Below are 26,236 nucleotides of genomic sequence, written 5' to 3'. Positions count from 1 at the left end.
GTTAATACATTTGCAGGCACAATCATGGCAAACAACTACCTTCCTTCATGCACCTAATTTTGAACAGCAAGTCTGCTGCACCAGTACAGCCAACCTTGTGCATTCAGCCTGTTCTTCTAAACTCATCCGTATGTGCAATCAAAATAAATGAGTGATAATCAAGTGTACAGAAATAACCAAGATTAGACAACTGTTGACTTTGTCCAGACACCCATAGGATTTAACACCTAAAGCACAAAGCTTTAAAGTAGAGGTGTACTGGGGATGCCTAAAGCTTGCAATGGTAAAAGCTTCCATTGGCACGCCACAGAGGTGCTGTGGTCTGTCTCTTGGCTAAGGCGTTTATATGAATAAGGCACCACACAGATATTAAAAGGTGTTTAAAAATTATCACACCACATTAGCACCTGCTCAAGTCTCTAATACCAAGGGCAAATGAGACATACTTTAAAGCTATAAAAGTAGTCCTAACAGACTGCTTTTAAAATACTTCATGTTGCATACAACAGAGTGTGTATGAATATAGGATATCTACCAGTCCTTGATTCTTCTTGATTCTACTGCTTATAGCAATACTGGTAGACACACAGCTTTTACATACTATATATCTAAGTATAGATATGTATTTCATCTAATCACAGGAGCTTTAAAGTATATAGCAACAATACTGTGTTTAACCGGTTTAATATTCTTTGGTACCAGGAACTTCCTCAATCACTATTATTGAAACAGGGCTATGCAAAACCTCCCACTAATGTGTAATATTAATATATTAATATATAATGAATAATGTATTCCCTTTCTCTGCTTCTTTGAGTAACTTTCTTTAACTGGACATGGGCAGATGGGAAAGTTCTGTTGGTTAGAGCTCTGCTGATATATGCAGAGGGCAAAATATGTAGGCTAGCAAAAAGAGGAAGAATTCTGTATAAAAATGTAGTTGTATGCTTGGGGTTTTTTTATTGATGTAAAGGAAAAATGCACAGGTTTTATTCAATCCTTCTGAGCACTGGAAAAAGATGATTTCTTAGCTAATTATGTGTGACTGTGTGTATACTGGCTAGATACAGTCAGATTGCCATCAGTCCAAGTTTAGAACATTTCCAGACATGTCAAAAAAAAATAAGGACACCCTGTAATTCCCTTTAATTTCAGACAAATCCAAACTGCTCAGCCTTGAACCTTACAGAGCAAAATGTAGTTCTCCATCTCCATCTCCATCTCCATCTCCAGTGTTCTTTCAATAATTTTCTAGTATGTGTATTAAAACCTGAGAGTGATAAACAAATGGACAAGAGGGAAGTCTTTATGCCAAGGAAGAGAAGATTTGGTCCAAATATAGAGGGTTTTGGTTTGGTTGATTCCTTTAAGAGCATACAATGGAAAACCCATGTTCTCTTTGATGGTGGGAGCATTGCAATACATTTTTTTGTGTAAGAAAAGTATTCTTTGAACAGTGTCTTTGGTGGATTTGATAAAATGTCTGTGGGGATTTGAAGGGTTCTTATGTGAGGTACGGAAAGTAAATATTTCTATGCCACTTTTTGTTTCCTTGGAGAACAGATGTATTTTGGATAACATAGGGAAAATTCCATCTCCGTTATGTGTAAGATCACTTTCAGAAAGCTGAGATATAGCTTAAACTGTATTGATTGAAATGTATGCTATATTTTACAAAACATGGATAATAATTTAGTGAAATAATTATATAGTGAGGGCTATTTTTTTCCAATTTCAGTATTTATTTAGTTTTAACTTCCACGGCTTCTAGAGGTGTAGATTAATCCTTGCCAGGGAACATTCCCAGGCCTGAAACTTGACCATCTAGCCTATTAAATTGTTAGAACTGTGCCAGTGATGGCTTTGGCCTGGGCAAACTGTCACTCATCCAAAATAATTTCTGGGCATGATTTGTAAATTAGCATGGGCCAAGAACTATTCCCAGTAAGTAATTTGGACATAGCCATTTACACCCAGAGAGACTTTGAGAGTAGGGATGTGGGCTTCACCATGCCAGTTGGCCTGGGAAACACTATCCTGGGCACATGTAAAAGACAAATATAGATAAAATTGAGGAGTCCAAAACCAGACTAATGTTTTTAGTGGCTCACTAACTTGAAGTTTTTAATCTTCTATTTTCTTCCTACAACATTTTTGTAGGTCCTTTTCATCTACACTGTAGCTAGCAATGAATAGGAGAGGTATAGCTGCCAAGGTTTAAGTTTAATCCTAAAAGCAAACTGAAATGTCACCCTTCAGTGCCAGCTCAGCCCTGTGCCAACATTTGAGTGTTCTGGAGATTATAACTCCCTTCAAGATCAGGTTCTGTGATAACTTTCTGAAAGCAGGCATGCAAATATGAACAAACAGAAATTATTAGCAGCAAGCTTTTATACCTTTCTGGAGGCTGAGATGGAGGGTAGGTATCTGTGTCTGCCCCGCACTGACTATCTGAGAGCATATGGCATATGGGAGCATACAAACCTGAGAGTTTTCAGACCAAAGAATCTCATAAAAGAAGGTGCCAACATATTAGGAGACTGGGAAAGCAGGCAGAATGAATCACTGTCTGGGGACAGGTGGTTGGATCCTGCCCTGTACAAATAACGAGAGGAAATGCTATAGGTCTTTTGTAATTCCTGTCTCACTCTGACCAAGGGCTCTTTCTCAGTGTTTTTCAAGAACGCTCTCAAATGAGATGGGTGTCTCTGAGGAAGACTGCTAGGAGATTCAATGGATTTATAGGAATGATTAATTTAAACATCTTTGTGCTTTCACTCATAAACAAAAGAAAAATGACCGTTGTGATAAGATGACATTAAGGAACTTCTGAGTCTATGGTTATCAATACTGAAGTGAGGGTGGATAAGCTTTAAAGAAAAAAACATTTTATATTTCTGCTTGCTCACCAGGCTTGCAACCTCCACATAAAGCACATGATCATACTTTCTGGAATCAGAAAAAGGGTGGATTTTTTTGACAACTGTTTTGGGCTTCTACTCATTGGCAGCTAAACGTGCAATTCAATTTTCAGTTTGTAATTTCTGGAGCAGAAGTGGCTTTCAGAAAACAATTTATCTTGCAAAATTTAATGATTATAAGAAAATACCTGAAATAATACCTTCTGAACTCTCCAAGTCCATATTTCCAAATACTGAATCCACATCAACTACTGGAAAACAAACTAATTAAAATAACTATTTTAAACTGGCTAGTTTCCTACAGACCTGCACCTTCCCTTGTGTTGTTAAAGAATCTTTAACCTCCTGGCAGACCAATAGAATGCCTTATCCATAATTCATGAGATATTATATTTTTGTACACTTAGTTTACATGTAATTATTAAAATACTGCTCCTCATATGCCTCATTGACATTTATTTCTGTCAATGCAGTAACAGCATTATTTTCATAACCTCTGTATTTCAGACAGCAGCTAGGAAGAGAGGGGTCATTGCTCACTGCACTGCAGGATTCTCCAGCCAGGACAGAGCACGTGCTCCCACAGGAAAATGTGCCTCCTTGGACAGGCCAGTGCCTTGGGGCTGCCCACCACCATCATGGGGCTCAGTAGGTTTCTCTCCCTTCAATATCTGGGGCTGCTCTTAAGGGAGTGCCAGGCACTTCATCAAGTGGGCCTCCAAATCTTTCCATTTCTGAATTTCAGAAAGTTTTCTCCACTATGATACTAGTTTCTGTTTCCTACTTTTTCTTCTGTGTTTTGTCCTCTTGACAGCATCACCTTGACTAGCAATACAGAAAGTCCTGGGCTGTCAGAGTGTGCATAGTGCATGCTGGCTGGGATTTGGAAAGGTGAGTGATAAAAAAAAAAAGAGAGCAAGCCATTTCTGGACTCCCATGTCTAGGCTGCTGCACAGACATGAGGTTATGCTACTTCCTAGGGCTGCAATGGACTGGACAATCAGGAACAGAATGTTTTCCATTTTTTTGGCTATTTTTTTCCAAATTCAGCCAATAATTAGCAAACTATATCAAGAAACTATAATCCCTCAAATTAGGTTTTCACGTGTTCTTTTGACCTAATCTGCAGGCTTGGCTAGTGTGTGTTGATTCAATTTCTACATGTATTGCCCCTGCCTTAAGAGTCAAGGGTTTGGAAATGTACAGTTGAACAAACCCTTCGAGATGATGCGGAGTGACACAGAGAGAGACAGGATGGTTCTGTCCATGCCATACTCCTGATGTAACTACAGCACATTAGTGATCCTCTGGTGCAAATAATACATTCTAAGTGTTGTATAAAGACTTAAGAGGCAGTTGTGACAGTATCTTGTTACATGCTTTGGGTGAAGTCATGCCATGAGAGTAATGCTGAGAGTTCACTCTAGACTGCAGTCAGCACTTGCTCTTTTTTGTGCTTCTACATCTGAATTTAAGAGCTAATCTTCTTCCAGAAATGCTGTGCTCCAGCCTAGGGACCCTGCATGTCTCGTCTGCTATGCTGAAATAACCCAACTGCAGTGCCAAAAATAGGAAAAGCAGCTGATGGGGCTTAAAAACTTTGCTCTCACAAACCACATTTAGTTCACATCGTGCTTTCCAGGAGCTCTTTTTAGGATTTCTATGTAATTTGAAAGACTAGATCTACAGAATCTTCTTCTCTTAATGCTTGTGAGCAGTAGATATTCATGTCAGGTCTTTCAAACCAGTAAATACTTAAGAGTACCTGTATACTGTCATGGGTGAAAAACACGCATACATGGATCTGTCTCACTTTGTATTTCCTCACTGATTTTTACTTTGTGTAAATATTTTGTAGTGATAGCCTCAACCTCACTCTTCTTTATTTCTATGAGGTCTGGTAGTACTGCTACAGTTAAATGAAAAGCCTCCAGATGCTGGAGCTGCCCCATTGCTAGATGACGTGCACAAACAGGTCGCTTCTTGATGTGGACTGATAGGTCTGTTCTCAGACGGATATAGATTTACTAGGAAAGGTTAAGTCATCTTCTTTCAATGACTTTTGGCCACACTGTCTGTGACACAACGGTGGGAGGAAAGGCCCATCAGCCTTCCAAAGCAGATGGAATGCAGCCGAACAAGCAGAAGAAATGGGAGCAGAGTCCCCTGCACATCCCCAAGGAGGTTCAGTGGCCCCAATGCCTTTAACTGGTGCAGGCACAGGTGGTGACAGGAAGAAAAGATGTGTGTGCAGAGCTGCTGAGAGACACTGTGCCTGTCTTGTTGCAAACCTGTATGGCATCAGAGGCAGCTGCTCTGGCTGGGGGATGAGGGGCCACACAAGGCTCCAGCGAGGATGCCTACTTCTGCCTTAATACCCCAAACCTCTGGCAAATCCAAGCCTGGCACTGCAATAGGTCTGCTTTCCTTTAGTCAAGTCTTGCTAGCCAATGTCTCTCAGGATGAGGTTGCAGACCTTCCCATAATACCTGCAACACCTATTTTGCATAGTTAAAAACTTAGATTTACCACTGACTTTTACACAAGTTTCTAATGATGTAATTAGCTGATATTATTCAAGGCTGTAATTTTACTTATTGCTTCATGCAGTTAGATATTTAATTGCTTATTATAGTTGATTACTTACATTGATTATGTTACTTTGATTATAGGGTTTGTTATATGACCTGATTGCTGTGTCTTGATTATAATAATGTTGTGCCATATGAGTAATTAATGTTTCCACAAGAATGCAAGAAATGTTTAGTCTGTTTCTTGTCACATAACTCAAATACAAGAAAAACTCCTCTATCCCCTCCCTTTTTCCTCAATGCTATCATAATATGTAATAAATATATAAATCTCCAAGTATATAAATCTCTAAGAAATGTCATTTTGCAAGACACTAGCCCTTAGACATCTGAAATACTGAATACCCTGATGGCTGAAACATAGGAGGATTTCCTTTATAATGCTCTTTTGAATTTGTTTAATATTAAAGAATGGGAAAAGAGGTTGCACTACAAGCAAAAAAGTTGAGTAATATCTATATATTGAATATCTACATTTACAAATGAAATGCTGGAGGCTTAATTAATATTGCAGTGTTGATTTTAATTTTCAGGGCATGGCACAAAACATACCTATTATAATTTAAGTAATGTAATAACACCTTTATGTATGAAATTTTTACGTTAGGTACTGAGCAGAAAACAGACAGAAAGTATATGTTTATGCCCAGCAATGTGCCATCAGAGCTCCCTATCATCCCTGTAAAGGAAGACCTCCACCCCCACATATGACAACACACTAGAGGCCAGGCTGACAGGGCTCATCCAAATGGGAGGGACTGCAGGACTAGGTCCCAAAATATAAGAGAGTAAAAAGACCATGAGATAAGCCTAAGGAGTAATGGAAAGATTAAACAATTAGTGAAATGGTTCATGTATACCCTGACTGTTCAGGTACAATTAGCTTTTCCCCATCTCCACTGGCTTGTCATTTTGAAGCTCGCATGCATTTCAGAAGATCAGAAATACATGGTGTTCAGTGAGAGGTAAAAATGCCACTGGACGTACTGGTGCCTGGGAATGTGGAGAGAACTGCAATGAGGCACACACAAAACAAAATTCTAGGCAGATCTGGTAAAAAAAAAATCTAACTATGTTACCTTCTTGGAATTTATCATAAAAGACTAAAATATATTACAAATGTGAACTTCCATAGTCTGTCAATGCTTTTGCAACACATTTTAATAAGCTCTTAATAGAGCCATAAATAATCATCATTTGTCGAATCCTGGGAACACACTGTTCATGGACATTATATGCAACTGAATAATCATCCATCCACAGAGAAAGAAATTCCTGCTACATGATATTATTATTCATACTAGTCATGGTTTCTTCTTAAAGATGAAGCAAATAGAAACTTTTGCTAAGGCACATTGCAGCATACTTAAACATCTTTAATTTTACTCTAGTAGAATTTAAGGACTTTTGTGTGCTTTGCTAATTTAAATGCATGTGAATAAACAACACTTTTTGCTTTTTGTTTTATTACTCCACTAATTTCTGCACTGGGCAATTCAAACCCCTGTTTTTCCTTTGACAAATGATGAAAAAAATCGCCAAGTATTTTTGCTGTAATCTGAAGTCTGCAGGTGGTTACTTCCTCTCCCTCTATGTATCTGTGTAGAAGCTTTGAATTTTTTTCATAGAATAGAAGCATCTGTGGTTAGTCTAGAAACATTTCTGAGAATAGGAAACAATTAAGGAAATCATCTTCTGCTGGCAGTGTATGAGAGATTATACTTTTTGGAGCAGACTGCAAGCCCTTTGCCCCAGTCACCCACCTTTCTTAGGATTAAAGTGTAATTAACTTGCTTTGTATGCTTTGCATAAATTCCATCATGGCTAGTGCTTTGTAAAGTAACCAAGTAAAGATGGAAGTAGACAGTAAATCTTCCCTGATCCAAGCTGTTATTCTACACTGCTAAACAAATTCTGCCCTCCCTGCACCACATCTGATTTTTGAATGTATAGAAGCCACACAGATGCAGAAGACTATAATCTATGTACAAATGCGTGAGGAACAGTGGTTTTAGTAAAGATGTTATTTCAGTTATGTTCATGTTAAAGATTGCATTTCCTCTGTTGATCTGAAGACCAGCAAACTTAGACCAGAAATCTTGATAAATAGTTTTCAGGTGGTTATAATCTATGAACCCTTAAACATTTTCCAGCAGGGAACAGGTCCGGGCACCACACAGGCAAATCTGTAGACAAGAGGCAATAGAGTTTCCACCTGACTATAAAAATAGTTCACAGGACCCTTTTTGAAGACACTGCTCTAGAATGACCTTCTGAATAACAAAGACTAAATAATTTCATCCCAAGACATATGCATCAAGTTCATAACTTCCAGAGAAGCTTCACAAGACAATATAAAAATAAGATTGAGATTGAAATATTTCAGTGATGGAGAACTATCCATAACCTTGACAAAGCTGTTTCCATAATTCTTTATTGTCAAAACTGTGTCTGCTTCATGGTTTGAATCTGTTTAGCATTGACTTCAATTCACTGCACTTAGTTCAGTTTTGTTCAAGAGACTAAAAGCCCTCTGCTATCAGGTAACTTTTGATTATGCAAATACCTCAGAGAGGACAATATCAGTTCACCTTTCAACCTTTTCTTTGTTAAATGAAATAAATCAAATTTCTGCATACTGTTTCTAAAGGGTACCACTCCAAATTTTAGATTTTTATTCTCTGAACTTCTTCCAAGTCAGTAAGGTCCTTTGCAAAGCACCAAAAAATACCAGAGCTGGAGTCAGTAATCTAGCAATGGTCCCACCAGCTATTCCTATATTGCCCAATAAATGCCAGAGACACAATGCCACATGGTCTCACCATTTTGCTCACACCAACGCAGCTTAGCATTATCCATCTAGTTCAGATTTGGTTTCAAGATAGCTTGTGGGGGTGGTTTGAAACTGTTCTGCAATGTCAGTATATTCTCTTCTACTAGATTTCCTTGTGACTTCTGTTGTGATGCTTTTGACTTATACACCTCTGACTAATTTACCTTTCACGGGACTGGGCACTCCCAAGCTGTAATGCACTTCACAGGGAAAATATATGTGAGTACAGGAACAAAAATGACGGTACAACAGGCTTCAAGCTTTTTGGGCCTTTCAGGAAAATTCTTTTTCCAAGAAAATTATTCACCCTTTGATTTAAAGTATGCTCAACTTCTTTCGGACACATGTGAATGAATATGCTACATGAAATGAAATGCATGCTACATGAATATGGTCATCTTGCAGTACAAAGAGAAATCTTGGCAGATTGGGTTAAGCTGGTTGCAGGAGTCCTCCTTTGCTCCAAATCTTAAATTAAGTTCATAAAAAAGAATTAATCCCCCCTTGTAAATAATTGTTACTCTAAGAATGCTACCTGTGCTTCCCATCTCAGTGTCAGATGCAAGGTCTAATACTAGGATTAATGCTGTGGGATAGTTGGCCATCGGCATGTCAAAATGCACTGCTTGCAAACTTCAGCACTTTGTATTTAGGAAATTCATCAATAAAACATTTTGACCTCAGTGGACCATCAATACAAAAATCACTACTCAACTAGTGCTAATTTTCAGTTATTGATGTTTAGTGCTCACTCTGCTTAAAAAAAACCATACAACTGCAAAATTTTTCATAGAATCATAGAATCGTTTGGGTCGCAAGAGCTCATCTAATAGCAATGAACAGAGACATCTTCAACCAGACCAGGTTGCTCAGAGCCCTGTCCAACCTGACCTTGAATGTTTCCAGGGAAGGGGCACTCACCATATCTCTGGACAACCTGATTCAGTGTTTTACCACCCTCACAGTAAAAAACCCTTCCCCACATCTCTGGACAACCTGATTCAGTGTTTTACCACCCTCATGGTAAAAAACTTCTTCCTTATGTCTAACCTAACTGACCCTCTCAAAAAGTTTGCCTCCATCTTTTATATAGGCCCCCTTTAGGTACTGAAAGGCCACAATCAAGTTTCCCTGGAACTTCTCTTGTCCAGGCTAAACAACCTCAACTCTCTCAGCCTGTCTTCATAGGAGACATGCTCCATCCTTCTGATCATCTTTGTGACCCTCCTCTGGACCTGCTCCAACAGATCCATGTCCTTCCTGTGCTAAGGACTTCAAAGCTGGATGCAGTACTCCAGGTTGGGCCTTCAACAGAGCAGAGCAGAGCAGCAGAATCACCTTCGTTGACCTGTTGGTCACACTTCTTTTGATGTTTTTATGGTATATGCTATGTCATTCTGTTATATTAGTGAGTCACACAGGATGGAAATGGAATTAAAAGTTATTAGCTAATTTTGTCTTGTGTGGCAGCATGGAGAAAGTAAAACGCATTTAGTGTTGTTCTCCAGAGAATCTACCTAATTTAATTCCAATTCCATTATTCTTTGAGTTGTGTTTTCTGCCACCAGTTGTCAAGGTAACACCTTTGTTAGACATGGAATACAACTATTTCTTTTTCGCTTCAAAGGAAAGGCCAATAGGCTCACTCAGAACATTTTCAAATTAATTTTTAGAACATCCGGCCTGCAGTGTGCAAGACTGTGGTCTGTGTTACATGTCATGGGCTTGTGAAGTCACCCTGTAGTAAAATGCAGCTGTGATCAGCAAAGCTGCAGGTCACTCCTGCTGCAGTTCTTGCCCGAGTGTTGCAGTGAAACCTCAAAACAACAGAGCAAGATGCAGACGAACCCAGCTCTAAGCAAAAGGGAACAGGACAGTGCATATGTCCGTAGATTTATGCTGTCCCTTCACTGTGCCACATAAAATCAGACTCTCTTAAAATCACTTCCTTTTAAAGCAAGTTCATGCCAGACGATAAACTGCATTAAAACAGCTGAGAGGAAATATCAATAATTGATGATAAGGTAAGTAAGAGTCATTACCAAAGTCTTGGGCTTTATAAACAGAAAATTCAGCCCAGTTCATGCTTAAAAGCAAGTCAAAAATGCTAAATAAGTGGCAATTAATAGAGCATTCAAACATTTTTATTCTTTTCTTTTGGAGAGAGAAGACATTTAGAAGAGAAATCTAGTGCACCTTTAAAAATAGTTGAACCTGAATCTAAATTCTTTGGCTGCAATCTGTTAGTTTTTGTACAGCATCAATGTCAAATCCTTTATCTGAGCTGGAATAACCCCAGGCAACCATTGGCAAAGAAAAAGAATGGATATGTTCATCAACAAGTTGAATATAAATTAGCAGGGTGCTTTTGCAAAAGAGATGGCCAACCACACACTGGGCTGCATTAGCAAACCATTACCAATATGTTGGAGGAAGTGATTATTCCTTTTTGAGAACATTCACATGGCCACATCTCAGTATGGCAGCCAATTTTAATTCCTCTCCAAGTCAAGAAAGACCATAGCAAAGTACAGTCTGATCAGTGGAGGGCCACTAAATGATCACAGAGGGGACTAAAAGACAGGATGTACCAGAATAGGTTCTGTATCAGGAATATTGTGGCCAGCAGGACCAAGTAAGTGATTCTTTCCCTGTAGTCGGTGCTGGTGAGGCTACATCTTGAGTACTGTTTCCAGTTCTGGGCCTCTCAATTCAGGAAGGACATCAAGGCGCTGGAGTGTGTCCAGAGAAGGGCAACAAAGCTGGTGAAGGATCTGGAACACAAGTCCTGTGAGGAGCAGCTGAGGGAGCTGGGGTTGTTTAACCTGGAGAAGAGGAGACTCAGGGGGACCTTATCACTCTCTACAACTCCCCGAAAGGAGGTTGCAGACAAGTGGGGGTTGGCCTCCTCTCCTGGGCAACTAGTAACAGGATGAGAGGACATAGTCTTAAGGTGCGCCAGGGGATGTTAGGTTGGACATTAGGAAGAATTTCTTCACAGAAAGGGCAATTATACACTGGACTGGGCTGCCCAGGGAGGTGGTGGAGTCACCGCCCCAGGAGGTGTGCAAGAAAAAAGACCGGAAGTGGCACTGAGTGCCACAGTCTATTTGACATGGTGGTGTTCAGTGACAGGTTGGACTTGATCATCTCAGAGCTCTTTTCCAACCAATCTAATTGATTCTGTGATTCTGGTTGAAGGAACAGGGCTTGTTCAGTGTGGAGAAAGGAAGGCTTAGGGGTATATTTATTGCTGCATTGAGCCAACTTAAGAATTGTTACATAGAAAACAAAGCCAAAGAGGCGCATATAGAGAAAGAATAATGGCAACAATCACAAGTTGCAATTTCACTACTGTATCTTTAGTTCTCATTGGTATTATCTCAAGTTCTTCAGCTCTTCTTTTTCTTTTTAGTGGATCTTCTCTAATAAGTCTGTCTGGATGTGGTCTGTGAATTCCACTCAATATGATCAAAAGGCAGTTCTTATAATCAAGCAGAGAGGACTTCTCCAATCTGAGTCCTTGGTTTCTCCTAGAGCTTTCAGGCATGTCTGAGTCCCTTTATATTCCATACTTCAGGAAAATGTGACTGGCCATGTGTCAGTAACAATGTTCCATGTTTCCTAGCTGAGTATGTGAAAAGATGATACAAAACATTTGTCTCCACAGCTTAAAATATCTGCCCGTGCTTTTGCTACCTGACGTTTTCCTAACCTTCTCAGGAAGTTCTTGCAGGCAATTTCCTCACTTCATAACTGGAGTTCTTGCTGCTGGTTATTTTAGGTTCTTCCTGAAGGATAACCACAAAGCTAAGGATCATGTGGTGATGGTCAAGGCTTGCAGTCATGGATAGGAGGGTTGTAGGTACTGCAGAGAATGTGTACATGAGATGAGACAGCGGATCTCCCTGTGTGGTGAGAGGAGGCTGTTGAATGATGTTCATTAGCACAACTGGGCTACTCTCATCTGCTAAATAACAAAATGTCTCAAGCAAAGGTGAATGAATGAATTCCTGTGATCATCATATTTTTCTGAAATAACATCACTGCACATTAATTTCGGTTTAAATTTGTTTCACTTGATTCTGGCTTTTTCTTTTTTAGGGTGAATTACATCTGCATTATTTTTTAAATAAGCTACTGATATTTTAACTCAAGCTACTTTTCCTTCAGTGTTTTTAATTTTATAAGTGGTGTGCTCCAGAGCTTTCTATAAAGTGAGTCTTAAATAATTTAAGTATCTCTTTTCTGAAATATATCCCTTTCCTGAAAGAATTTTTGTCAATTTTATGCCTTCTTGGGAAGAAAATAAAATAGATAAAGTGTTTTATTATTCTATTCACTGTTTTACAAGTGCAGGAGAAAATGTGCAACAATAATAATCTCCATTCCACAGCAGGCACACACTAAGAAAAATCTATAATTATGTGATTTGTCCTCTTCACATCCTTCCCAGCTCAAATGAAGCTAAAAAGAAAAACAGGACACATTTCTTACCAAATTTATGTGAAGGATGTTGTATTTGTTGTCGGTCTGAGAACTGCTTAGCTTCAGCTAGTACTTCACCCTCCAGGAGAAAAGGGACCTGGAGACTTGGTATCAGCAGCCTGATACTGGAGACAGAATAGTCAATGCTGCCCTATTTCTTCTCACAAAAAGTTTATGGCTTTAGTATAGACCTAGGCACTTGCTCTGGCATGCCAGGAGTTTGTCCTTTCCCTCACTGGAGGACAGTTTAGTTCAACCCTCCAGCAGCTATCCCCCAAAGGCAGTGGCCAAAGTGCCACAGTACAACAAGCTGTGGCCAAAGGCAACAGCACAACACAGATCTGAAAATGGTTGGTACTGTCCTGTACGGAATGGACTGAAAGTGGCATTTGCTGCTCTTCCTGTAGGAAATGAGCTGTGATGCAAAGAGGATGTAATACAATGGCAGTGACACTGTAGTCTGCAATGCACACGTTGATAACGTCTCACTGTTATTCTAAGTTAATTTGGGAGTGTACTTACACTACCACCCCTGCAGACTTTCCCAGGTGTGTTAGAGAAACTAGATGATGTACACCTTTATTTCACCTGATGCTATAAATTTCCCTATTAAACAGAGGAGGAGAATGAGATTGAGTGTGATTATGTTGAGATGCAAATTAGTTTTTCAACAAAAGGTACTACTAAGTATTTCTTTGTTCTCTAGTAAGTGAAGGAAACCAGAAGAGATAGATATGACAAAATTCAGCCCAAATGTAAACAGCTGGAAACGGATTTCCCTAAAGCCTGGTATGACATCACTGAAGCAGGTTCATGTCATTGGGTTGTACACCTCCAGCACTCTGGGGAATGGCTGCATAGTGACCAGTCCCTTCCAGCCTCTAGTTCTGCTCAGATGATTCAGTCATACCTGGTCACTGATATAACCAGATACAGAACTGCACCCCAGAGTGTAAGACGCTTTTTTTGTGGGTGAGTGTAATGACTTTGTGTCTTGGGGTTCTCCAACTACTTGCTGACCCACTTTTTTCCCAGAGAGCACTGTAATGAACCAAATCACTTTTAATTTGTTAACACACATCAAGGGCATGCCACGACAGCAAGCAATCTCATGCAGCTAATTATATTATAATGCAGAGAAGGCAAATATAAACTCTAGGTATTGCATATGAAACACTGTTTCTTCAGATATAAGGCTACAATAATATTCTAACATGATACCGTTGCTTGATTTAGATAGGAAGCAGTGTCCTTTCTAGGATAGCTAAGCAACATATGTGAAAGGAGCATAGAGCCAAGAGAGCGCAAACTGACAAAGGAAACACCTAGAAAGGTGACAGAGGAGATGCCTGTGTCTGTGTTTGAGATTGACCATACTGTCCTCTGACACAGTAACTCACCTCAGAGAAGGCAACACAGTGCCTAACCTCAGCCGTGGGGGGCTGTGGCTGCACGGCTGCACTGCAGTTGTAAGGTGTAAGAGTGCACAAGTGCCACCTGAACATTTCCTAATGATCACATCAAAGCAGAACAAAAATAAGGCTGGTTCCTGGGAAATTACTGTATCACGGAATCATCAAGGTTGGAAGGGACCTTCAAGATCATCTAGTTCAACCATCAACACAGCACCACCATAATCACCCCTAAAACCATATCCACAAGTGCCACATCCAGACATCTCTTGAACACTTCGAGAAATGATGACTCTATCATCTCTCTGGGCAACTTATTCTAATGTTTAACCACTCAGTGAAAATTATTTTTCTAACATTCAATCTGAACCTGCCCTAGCACAACTTAAGGCCATTTCCTCTCAAACTTTCACTTGGGACATGGCAGAAGACACCCACCATGACCTCACTACAACCTCCTGTCAGGTAGTTGTAGGGAGTGATGAGCCTCCTTCTTCTCCAGACTACGAAACCCCAGTTCTCTCAGCCATTCCGGGACAGGTCCAATATTTGAATAAGTGGCAGTGGCTTTCCAGGGCACAACCACTGAATTTTTAGGAGCAGGAAACCTAAACAGAAGTCTGCTCCCCTCTTCTTTTAAGCAGCTCTCATGGAAAGGCTCCTTGGACTTAACGCTAGCCAGAGATCAAGTTATACCGGGTGTCATCCAGAGCAATTAGAGGGTAAATGCAAGTAAAAGCAGGTCACTTCAACATCAGGCAGGCTCTGTATAGCACAAAGCATGATTATAATCCAGAGCGCTTATCCATGCTCACATTGCACACCTCATGTGTTTATACCAATGCATGTCTCCTTCCTTGTGCAATGCACATGAGGTTCTGAAACTCACATTTGATTTAAAGTCCTCTTCAGTAACAGTAAAAAAGAAATCATTTTATAACTTTATGCTCCAAGTGATCCAAAGCCTAATTATTCTGATGTATTTGCTAACAAAAGTTCAAGTAGGGTTCTCTTGATGCCAGTGGAGTTATACTGCCCCTCAATGAATGTAAGCAGAAAGATGAACAGGCCCATGGTATTTCAAAGCAGTGAGAGGGTCATATACCATCATACTTGCTGTATTATGTAGCACACTATATCTGACCTCTAATGCCTATTAACACATATGACTGCTTATTTCCTGATGATTTTGGAAATCAAAGATCAATTAAAACGTTGGATTCTGATGGATTTTTAGGTATAGCAAGGAACACATTTCTAACATGCAAACCGGCATATTTAAATCCCCTGGGTTGTCCTGGTGCTCATCAGCATCAAATGCCTTCCAAATCCTTACCATGTCCACAAAGCCTTTGAGCAATAGGAAACAAATTATGGTGGTATTTGAAGTGTCCGCCTTTTTCCAAGCAGATATGTCTTTTAGCATGCCTTTCATTTTTGTATCACCTCTTTGGAATCTCCAACAAGAACTATCAATAACCCTAATATATTGCTAGACATAAGCCAAAAGAAAATGCTTTTCTGCTAGAAATTACATTAATGATCAAAAATGAAAGATGCCAAAATCACTATACTTACTATGTGTCGTGCTGCGAACACTCCATCAACTATTGCACAACAGAATGCTGCTACCACACCAAAGCTGATAAACACGATGGAGGCTACCAACTGAGAAGAAAAAAACAGATTGAGTAATGTTTTCAATATAATTCTTTAAGTAAAACAATTACGCTAGTTTTTCTAGCAATTTTAAGTGATGGTTCCTCCTGCTGTAATTCACTTTAGATCAGTGTGTAAGGATGACAGTCACACACTAGTAAAAAGGCAGAAATTCTTGACGGTGGTTTGACAGACCATCAAGTCCACTAGAAAAGCTTAAATATTTCAAGAGAAAATTAGGTCAGCTGTATGAGCTATTAAATTCAAAGATGATTTCCTCCAAATCACCTTATTTCATAAAATAGCAGTGGTTCCATAGCGAGCATGGCAAAAAGTCATGGCAAGGCACTCTCCTTGGGCATTCATCTGAATATCATCAGATGAAGAGATGCTATCACTCCTTCCTCTCTCAGGTTAGAGAGTTTTGTGACTTTGAGGACTCTGCACCCTGAGTTTGGATGAGTCAGTACCTGCAGGGTATAAGGTGAACCTAACATGCACTCTCTGGCTATGTTTTTAATGTGAGATAATGTACATCTCCCACATCTCTGGCATTTCTCACACAAAGTCAGAAGAGGAACCCTTTGAAACATTCTATGTGATAGGTTAATTTCAATTTACAAGAGTATTAAATTATTGTAGTGCGTTTCTGTGGCTAGGTTTTGGTAGAGGGGGGGCCACTACAGGGGTCTGTTAGAAGCTGCTGGAAGCTTTGGCTCTAGTGGAGCCAATGCCAACCAGCTCCAGCACGGACTTCCTGCCGCTGGCCAAGGCCGAGCCAATTAGGAGTAATGGTAACACCTCTGTGATAACATATTTAAGAACAGAAAGGTATTGCACAGAAAGAACTCCAGCCAGGGAAGAGCAGAGTGAGAACATGGGAACAACAAAGTAGACACCAAGGTCAGTGCAGAAGGAGGGGCAGGAGGTACTCCAGGTGCTGGAGTGAGGCCCCTGCAGCCCGTGGTGCAGACCATGGCGGAGCAGCTGTGCCCCTGCAGCACATGGAGGACCATCGGGGTGCAGAGACACACCTACAGGCCATGGAGAAGCCCATGCTGGAGCAGGTGGATATCCAAAGGAGGCTGTGACCCTGTGGGAGGCCCAAGATGGAGCAGGGTCCTGCCAGAGACCTGCAGCCCGTGGAGAAAGGAGCCCACATTGGAGCAAGGTTTTCCCGAGTAGGACTTGCGGCCCCTGTGGGGGACAGCTCATTCATGAAGGACTGCACCCCATGGAGGAGTGACAGCAGTTTGTGAAGAACTGTTGCCTGAGGGATGGAATCACACAGGAGAGGTCCATCAAGGACTGTCCCCTGTGGGAGGGACCCCATGGAAGCAGGGGAAGGACTCCTCTCTCTGAGCAGCAGCAGAAACAACAACTGACTGTAACTCCCATTCCCCATCCCCCTGCACCGCTGGGGAGGAGGAGGGAGAACATGGAAGGAAGGAGGAGTGGGGGGAACATGTATTTCAGATTATTTTATTTCTCGCTCTTCTGGTCTGATCCTGTTAGTAATATCCCCACTTTAAATCTGTTTTGCCCATGAAAGTAATCAGTAAGTTACCTCTCCCAATTCTTATCTCAGCTCATGAATCCTTAGCTGTTTTTTTTTCTCTCCTCTATCCAGTTGCAGAGGGGAATGAGAGAGTGGCTTTAGTGGGTATCTGGCATCCAGGCATGGCCAACCCACTACAGTTATAGTTAATAAGTGCAACAGATTAAAAAAATTCTTCAAAACCTGACAGAATGGCATCCTGAATTGATAGAGCACATGAACGAGGGATTCAGTTAAGAATGTGGAACTTTCTTATTATTTACTAGTCATTAATTACTCCTTCATAACATGTATTCCTGAAATTCCCAGGTACAGATTACCAAAATCACATCTATACAGTTCCTATATCCCTTTTGCCTATATGAAATCAATACCTGCATTACCTAAGCACTGTTTTCACAAGTGTAAAATTTATAAGGCACCACAAAGCGACTTGAAAAATAGACTCTTTAGCTTATGTTAGGTTAAGAACAGTACAATGTCAATAGTGGTAACAGGGGACACAGCATTGGTGACTTCCTCAAAAAAATTATATTGGGCAAGTAAGAAATTACAGCCATATAAGCCCCCAGCACTGGATACATAGGTCAAAGCAGTATCACCCACTTGGAGACAAGAGCTCTTAGTGAATTGGAAAAAAGTGCAACTTAGAGGCAAAAGAATCACAATGTTTTCTGATACACTATTTTGACTTCTCTTTAGCTCATGTCTTATGCAGTCAGGGGTGAGTTGGCACTGCCACAGGGATTGCTGTGGAATTGGAATCCTCAGCATGGGGAGAAAAGCAGCACACAAATTGGCTGAAGCAGATGGTACTGGCTTATCTTGGGGACCTGCTGCATTCCCCCTGCAGCCAGCTCCAGCCTGCTGAAACCCTAAGAAAGCACTGTTGGCTGCATCACCCTTCAACCTCCACTGTCCCTTGGCTCTCCACTGTGGTAATTCATGTCTCATGAATTTGGTTGTCTAAAGACCTTGGCATGCAATTCATGAAATCAAGAAGGCTGTGGGCTCCTGTCACTGCAGATCACTGGGCTGTGCTGCCCTGTGGCAGCTGCATTTGTTGCAGATCCTGATCTCTTTATTTGAAAATGTAGCAGTGTTTAAAAGTTCTGATTAAGTCATGATTGTCAGATATCTCTATCCTGTTTTTCAAGTCATAAGCAGTCAATCAAATAATTAGTGGGCTTAGCCAGGTATCTCCAAACTGCCTGAGCTCAAGATGAATTTACTGGAAGCTGACCTCAAGGTGGCTTTTCATTTCACACATGAGCAACTTATTGATGATCTGCAGTCCCCAAATCAATGTTTTCCACCCATGGAGATAGTTTAAATCACCTAATGAGTGTGGTGGCTTTTCAGTTTCACCATATAGCAATATTCATTCATCATGGCTAGGCTTCGCGAACGAAGATTTGGGAAGGCACTATCCACATTTGCTGCAGGCACGCTGGTGGCTTATGAGGCCAATACGTGATAGACATATCCGATTGCAAAAGGCGCAGCAGAAAGACTCCTTAGATGGTGTATTTTGCAAGACACGGTTCTTTCTGCGTTGCCTTTTTTCCTCGAGAGTGATCCTGCGTGTGTTCTCGAAGGAGACAGCTGCGTTATAGATGGTGTGTCTCCAGGCCTCCCGATTGGAGGCCAGAGTAGACCAGTTATGGTGATCAATATGGCCAAGGCTGAGATGTTGTTTCAGGGAGTCCTTGAATCTTTTCTTCGGGGCTCCTCTCATGCGGCAGCCAGTGGCAAGTTCACCATAGAGCAGGATCTTAGGGAGGCGGTGGTCCTTCATCCTTGAGACGTGCCCTGCCCATCGCAGCTGCGTTCTCAGTAACATGGCCTCACTTTCACCCGGTTGGTTAACCGCAGACCAACGGGCATCTTCCCCCAATGCGGTCGCACAAAGAGCAAAAGACAAAGGCATGCACCTGCCTCCAAAGGTGTACCTAAATTAACTCTAGCATGTTGGAATATCAGAACCATGCTCGATCATGCGGGTAGCGGACGTCCTGAGCGTCGGTCTGCCCTAATTGCCCATGAGCTGGCTCGTCTCAACATCGACATCGCCGCTCTCAGCGAAATTCGCCTTCATGAAGAAGGCAGCCTCAGAGAACATGGTGCCGGTTACACACTCTTTTGGTCAGGCAAGCCCAGAACCGAAAAACACCTCTCAGGAGTCGGCTTCATGATCAAAAACTCCATTGTCCCTAAACTCGAAAATCTGCCGACAGGTCACTCTGACCGCATTATCTCCCTACGCCTTCCGCTAAACAACAAGCAATATGTTGTCATCTTTAGTATATATGCCCCAACTCTCCAAGCTGACCCTGCTGAAATAGATAAATAGCAATAGGAGACCACATATAAAGGTGCACAGTAAATTGCAGTATAGACAGGAACTATGGAGTTGGCTTTGCACCCCTCAGTCATGTTGGGATTCATCTACCCATTCAAGGGATTGCCTACAGTGAGCAGTCCCTTTGAAATCAAGAACATTTCTTGGCTGAAATAATATTTATTACAATGCCAAGTGGCAGAATGCGACACTGAGAGGTTCTTATGACTTACATTGCCTTATATATGTATTCAAATTATAAAATAACTAATACTAGAAGAATAACACCATAAAAGTCCTTAAAATGAAATTACAGATTTATATTCTCTCTCAAGTCTGTCACTGCTTATTGAGAATGTGAGAAACACATAAACAAAGTACAAAATTAACTACTTCTAAAAATTGCAGCCAAGACAGACATATGAAGAGCTGTTGTAAATTCAGAAGATAATTTTCCTGAGTAGTATGTGATTGCTGGAGTTGTGAGTTCACAAGCCTAGCACTGTCTATAATGAAAAGAACTGCAGTTTACTTAAACATAGAGAATGCTTGTTGACAGGTACAAGAAATAGAGCTTTAAAAGAAATAAATGCTGATCCATCGCATCATCTCATCTCCATTTTTAATAGCAGTGTGTTTTGTCAGGACAACTGTTCATTATTCATAGCAATAACTGTTATTCAAGAAACAGTTTTTGTTCTTGCTGTTCTGCTGCTGTGCAGCCAGGCTTCTCTACAGTTGTTGCTGTCAGAAAATATTTACTCCTAGTTTTGGTACAGAATACAATAATTTGAGTATTTACAAGGAGCAATAAAAACAGTTACTAAACAATGAAAGCAGTACTGTGTGGGCCTAATAATCAAACCTAAAACCCAGTTGCTTAACAGAGGTATTTTAGCAAAAGGGAGAGCAAAATAGCACGTGGAATGAGGGACTTCTGTACACAGTATTAACTGGAGAGCTGTTATCTATCTTCAGACACTTCATAGAAATATGAAAACACTCAAAAATGGAAAACTAGTGAAAAGCTGGACTGCTAAATTCTTCCATGCTGCCTTCTTTCAGAAAAGACATGCATTTTATTGCAGAATTCACCTGTCTTGGACAACCTCCTGTCCTTCAGCAGCCATACAACAGCACTGCCTGCCCTGTCACCCTCCTGTCCAAGACTAGTGAAGGCAACAGGGGACACACAGTGGCCATGGACACTAGTCACAGACTCTGTTCAGCTGCCAGAAATGCACCTGGCACAGGTATTTTGCAACTAAGTCTCCTACAACAACGGACCAAATCCAACAAGTAGTTTGGTGAGGCCATCCCAGCTGCAGCCACACTCTCATGCAAACACTGCATCTCAGGCCCCCTGGCACTTCATGTGCTGAATCACACGCTGCTGGTGCCGTGTCTTCCTGTCCCTTCCCGTCCCTGTTGTGCAACATGCAGAGATGTGCCACTTTTTGCCAGCAGACACATGGAAAACTACATTGCCCCCCAGCATAAGCACGTGCTGGCTACAGGCTGGTACCTTGCTGGATGTTTACAACAGTCCTGTGAAATACTTCTGCAAGGCTAGCTAGACTCCAGGTCTCCATTCTAGCACACCCCTGGTTTCCCAATGGCTCTAATTCAGTCCTTACCTGTCCTCAGCCAAAAGGCACAGCTTCTCAGATAACTACAGTCATTTCCAGCACCAGATGCTGTGTGAAATGCCTCATTCACTCAGTTTAGACTAAGTAGATTTGAGACTTTGAAAAATGCATGGATTTTTGTTTTTGAAATCACCTCCGTATGGGATGCAAGTTACATTATATCAAACAGACTCACTTTGCCCATGCTAAATGGTTACTTCTGCATTGCACAGCCTTCAATGTCTCCAAGTACTGTTTGTTCATCAAGTCTCTCTGGGATTTTTTTCCAGGCAGAGAAATACTCAGAATTACGCTCAGCAGTGTAACTTGAGAAACACCATCATCCAATACTTTTTGCTCTAGAAAGTGAAGTCTTTGCAAAAGGCTGTTATACCACAGGTTTGTAAACTCCTTTTTATCCCCACAGAGGTTCAAGCAAAAGCATTTGGAAAAGAAATTTATGGGGCAGTTTGTTGTTGGCTGCCCCTAACATTACATTTCCTAAATTAGAGTTTAATTCTGTGGGCCATGTTACTGGTTTGATTTCCCTCTGTCTCCAAGATCAGAATTTAATACAGGCTTACATAAATCTGCTGCACTTTTTCAGTATTATGGGGATGATGACGTAAGAGCAGAAGTTTACAAAAACTCTTTATCACAAATCCAATACAGAGAATGATTTTCCACCCTGGCACAACCAGGGAGCTGGAACAACCAATCTCAACCAGGAGCTGCATCCGTTACCATGGCACTTCATCAGGTCTGTAAGTTAAAAGCCCACAAAACTAAGACAATTAAACTCATCACGTTGCATTTCAGATGCTGCTGTCAACTACGCACTGCCTGTCTTGTGATATGGGACTGTATGTAAGTGCTTTTAATTGTGAGTTAATTTACTCTAATTTGGAAAGTCTTTCCTATGTGACCCCTTCTCTTCACATAACAGCCACTTCTTTTTCCTGCCCTTGGGACAGAAGTTGTGCTGCTGTAATGAAAATTAAGCTTGGGCAAGGCTCCTACTATGTGGGTTTTCACAACTGAGCTAATTAGGAAGTTTGTCACTACACTAGGTATTGTGCTTCACAATTTATGGCCTGACAAGGTATTTTTTTCATAGGTTGGTTCTTAAGTAATGGCACTACTGTAACTGAGGCTCCTGCTGGAGGGTTACCACACCACAGGAGATAGGATTAAGTCATGTTTGTTATTCATTAATGTCAATTCCAATCAGCACTAGTTACAATGACACAAATTCATAATGATGGAAGACTTTCATAACTGCCCAAACTGTGCCTTCCAATCCCTAAAGGAACCCTACAAAAAAGGTGGAGAAGGACTTTCCATAAGGGCATTTAGTAAGAGGACACGGGGTAACAGCCTCTAACTAAAAGAGGAAAGGTTTAGGTTAGATATTAGGAAGAAATTCTTAACAGTTAGGGTGGTGAAGGACTGGAACAGGTTGCCCAGAGAAGTTGTGGATGCCCCATCCCTGGAAGTGATCGAGGCCAGGTTGGACAAGGCTTTGAGAAACCTGGTCTAGCAGAAGGTGTCCATGGCAATGGGGTTGAAACTAGATGATCTTCTCTTTAAGGCCCCTCCCAACCTAAACCATTCTTTGATTCTATGATTCTGTGTTGTCAGGTGTTTAGATCAAGTCTCATGCTTAGATCAAGTGACCAAGTCAAAAAACTACAACTTTTCCACAGCATAATCACTGCTGAATCCAGCAAGTTCAGTCATGTGGTGTTCAATATTATCAGGAACAATACAGATCTTTGATTTGGGTTTTTTTCCCTTTCTCTGTTGTTAATAGCACCTCAGAGTGTGAGCCTAGGCAGCTGACAACTAATAAGTTGTTTCACCTGTTCCATGTAATTTGCAGTCCTAGAGATTATCAAAGTAAAAGCTAGGTTTTAGCCATAACGAATAAATCATAAGGACTGGAGTTATTTTGTTGTTATTTTGTTGCGGTCGAGAAGACTTGTTTTACTGCCTATGAAGAAGTCATATACTGTTTTCCAGTATAGTGTCAGGGATAATGAGGAAAAATAGCAACATGAAAAGGCCAATTGATGTAACACAGGCAGGGAAGAGGTCCCATGAGAAACTTAAGCAACCTCACATGCATAAAAAGGTTGAATTAATTAGATAAACAAATGGAAAGATGACAGAAGCCACATGAGAGGCATAAATTATTATGCCAAAGAGAAAAAAACAAGATCAAAATCTACTTTCAAAATCAAGGTGGCATTCTCATTTGGAAAATTTACCTTTTTTTCTTGCCCCACATCCTGAAGGGCAAAATTGCGGAAGGTAGAATTTGCAAGACCTTTTGTTACACCTTAAGTACTCACAATTAATTTTTATAGTAGGGTAGGCATTGATAATGCACATGGTTTTGTCTTTTTCACTTCCAGTGGTATTGACACTCAACTTTTGCAGATAAATCATCAGTTAGGCTACACACAAGGGCAAGGGACCACAGAAGTGCCTGTGAATGGGAATTGTGCAACAGGGTGACTTAGTGGTCCCAGCTCTCACCCAGCACAAGAGGGCTTATGCAGCACAGTCAAGTAAGACAAGAAAAGGAGCACAGATTCTGAGTCTGCTTAGTCCAGCTCCTCCAGGCACACCCAGAGATCTTTAGCATAGGGACTACCTGTTTATTAGTCAGATAAACAGACTACCTGAGCTGCTGGGAACTTGACTTGTGCCATTTGCTGTGACAGCTAGTTATAGAGGTGGGGGAATTTAGCATCTGACCATGCTGAGACATGCCCAGGGTTGTGTGATGGCTGTGCTGGGTACCATGACAGGAGGTGGCTCACACAGCCATCTTTGCTTGCCATTTCTCTTTAGGGCATGAAAGCCCATTGTTCAAAACTGTCTCTTTGTACCCGTGTTGTTAAGCCTCCCCAGCCATCCACCACTGAGCCTCTCCCATCCTCCTTCCCTGCTCTCTGTCTGCTGGCAGCAACTGTGCCATTCTCACAGGTGATAAGTACAGCAGCTAAAGTCTTCTGCAACTCCAGTTACCTGGAAAAGTAGCATGGAAACATTTTGCCTTAAGGTTGTAGTGTCCAAATAATACCTTGTATGCTAATTCTGACAGTTCCCTAGTTCTCTCTGTTGTTTTCATCCTCTAGAAATTCTTTCTTCAGCATTAATCCTTAATTTATACCAATGCATTTGCACTACTCTTTCTATAATTCATCTCATCTTTTCTTCTAACCTGATAAAGCATTCAAGGATAGAGTTTCTGCAAAAAATGCTATACAAAATAAAGATGAATTTCCCTATATTTTTATCTTCAGGCAATGAAAGAATGGTGGGAATTAAATCAATAGCCATTATGAAACATGAAACAAAATTACTGAAAAAGGTTACCTGATTAATACATTCTTTCTTCTCTCATAATCTAATATCAGATACAAACTCAGACCTAGAATAGCTAGGAAATTTTTTCAATTTGTTTTACAAGGAAACCTTTACTAGAATGACCAATCTACTGAATAAAATAACCTATATCAAGCAGTTTCTGTGCACTTAGACTTTGAAACTGGAGTCACCATTACATTGCAATCAGAGAATGAATTTGATATATGTGTAAATGAACGCATATTAAATTCAAGATAATCCATTCACTGATGAGTAAAATGCTTGCCTTGACTCAGTTAAAAATGCTACCATGGATGATGAAATATCAGGTTTCCTGGGAGTTTGGTAGAATCTTAGATTTATAGCCACTGGAGTCCAGGAGATATTACTGAAACAATTAAAAAAAAAAAAAAGACTAAACTGTACTTGCTTCATATTTTCCAAGACAAGAAACAGAAGGCAACCTTAAAAAAAGTATTTTTTTTCCCTAGGACAGGGTTACTTTTATTATCAGTACTGATTTAAGCCCCCACAGCATCTGAGGACTGCAGTTCATATCCCACTAAGAGTACTGCAGTTACTCTTCCTCTTAGTATGTCTCTCATAATATTATACTAACTAAAATAAATTAGAAACAACTTTTCAACTATTTACATTTTCTTTGTCCATAAAACTTTCTTCTTTTAATTTCACTTGTCTTCACTTTGGATGGTGCTTTCATACCCACAGACATATCACCTGTCCTCCTCCTCTTCAGCTGATATAACTGAGCCTTCAAAATACCTCCAGTTATTCATCTCACTTTTACCCCTGACTTTGTTGAATATTTTCCTGCATTACATGGAATAACACAGATTTCCCAAACCTACCATGGATAGACCGCTTTCCAAATCCTTCCCAAAAAGTATTAAAAAGGGGTCTCAAAGCCGATTCCTACAAAATAAGGCAGCTAATGCCCAAGATTGCACCACATATATAGCACTAAAGGAGACTGGATAGTCTATACATAGGCTGCTCTGCTCTAAACCCAAAACTAGTCAGAGTTATAGTACAATACATTTTGTAATCTCCTCAATATTATAGAAGAGAAATATAATTGTCTCTTCACGTAGGATTTTTCTTACCACACTTTAGCTACCTAAAACTCCAGAGTCTAGTCTAAATCACCCTTCCAGGTTCCTCCCAGAACCTAAGAAGAGAATGAGATGCCTGCAAAGGGCACCTCATTAGAGAGGTTTGAAGAGCTAGGCATGAGAGAGCGGGAAGATGCTCTCAAAGAATAAGCTGCTTGAACTTCACAGCTAATAAGATTCTTTCATATTTTGAAAAGAACAGACACCTGAAGAAGAGCCACTCAAGCTCATGCAAGTATCAATGTCAACCTATACTGATTGTCATTATATAAATCTCCTTGTCTGTTTCTGAAA

General features: G+C 40.6%; 1 protein-coding gene across 2 annotated transcripts in view; it reads right to left on the bottom strand.

Annotated features, from left to right (window-relative positions):
• Window positions 1-26,236, bottom strand: part of TMEM255B (transmembrane protein 255B) — a 64,592-nt gene that overhangs the window by 20,412 nt on the left and 17,944 nt on the right. For both annotated transcript variants that reach the window (XM_032679332.1, XM_032679334.1), the window contains exon 4: window positions 15,824-15,913. In XM_032679332.1, coding sequence (XP_032535223.1) covers window positions 15,824-15,913 — 90 coding nt within the window. The remainder of the gene's footprint in view (window positions 1-15,823; window positions 15,914-26,236) is intronic.

The sequence above is a fragment of the Chiroxiphia lanceolata genome, chromosome 2 (genome assembly GCF_009829145.1).
Source record: "Chiroxiphia lanceolata isolate bChiLan1 chromosome 2, bChiLan1.pri, whole genome shotgun sequence".
NCBI lineage: Eukaryota > Metazoa > Chordata > Aves > Passeriformes > Pipridae > Chiroxiphia > Chiroxiphia lanceolata.
This window is presented reverse-complemented; position numbering and strand designations above follow the sequence as displayed.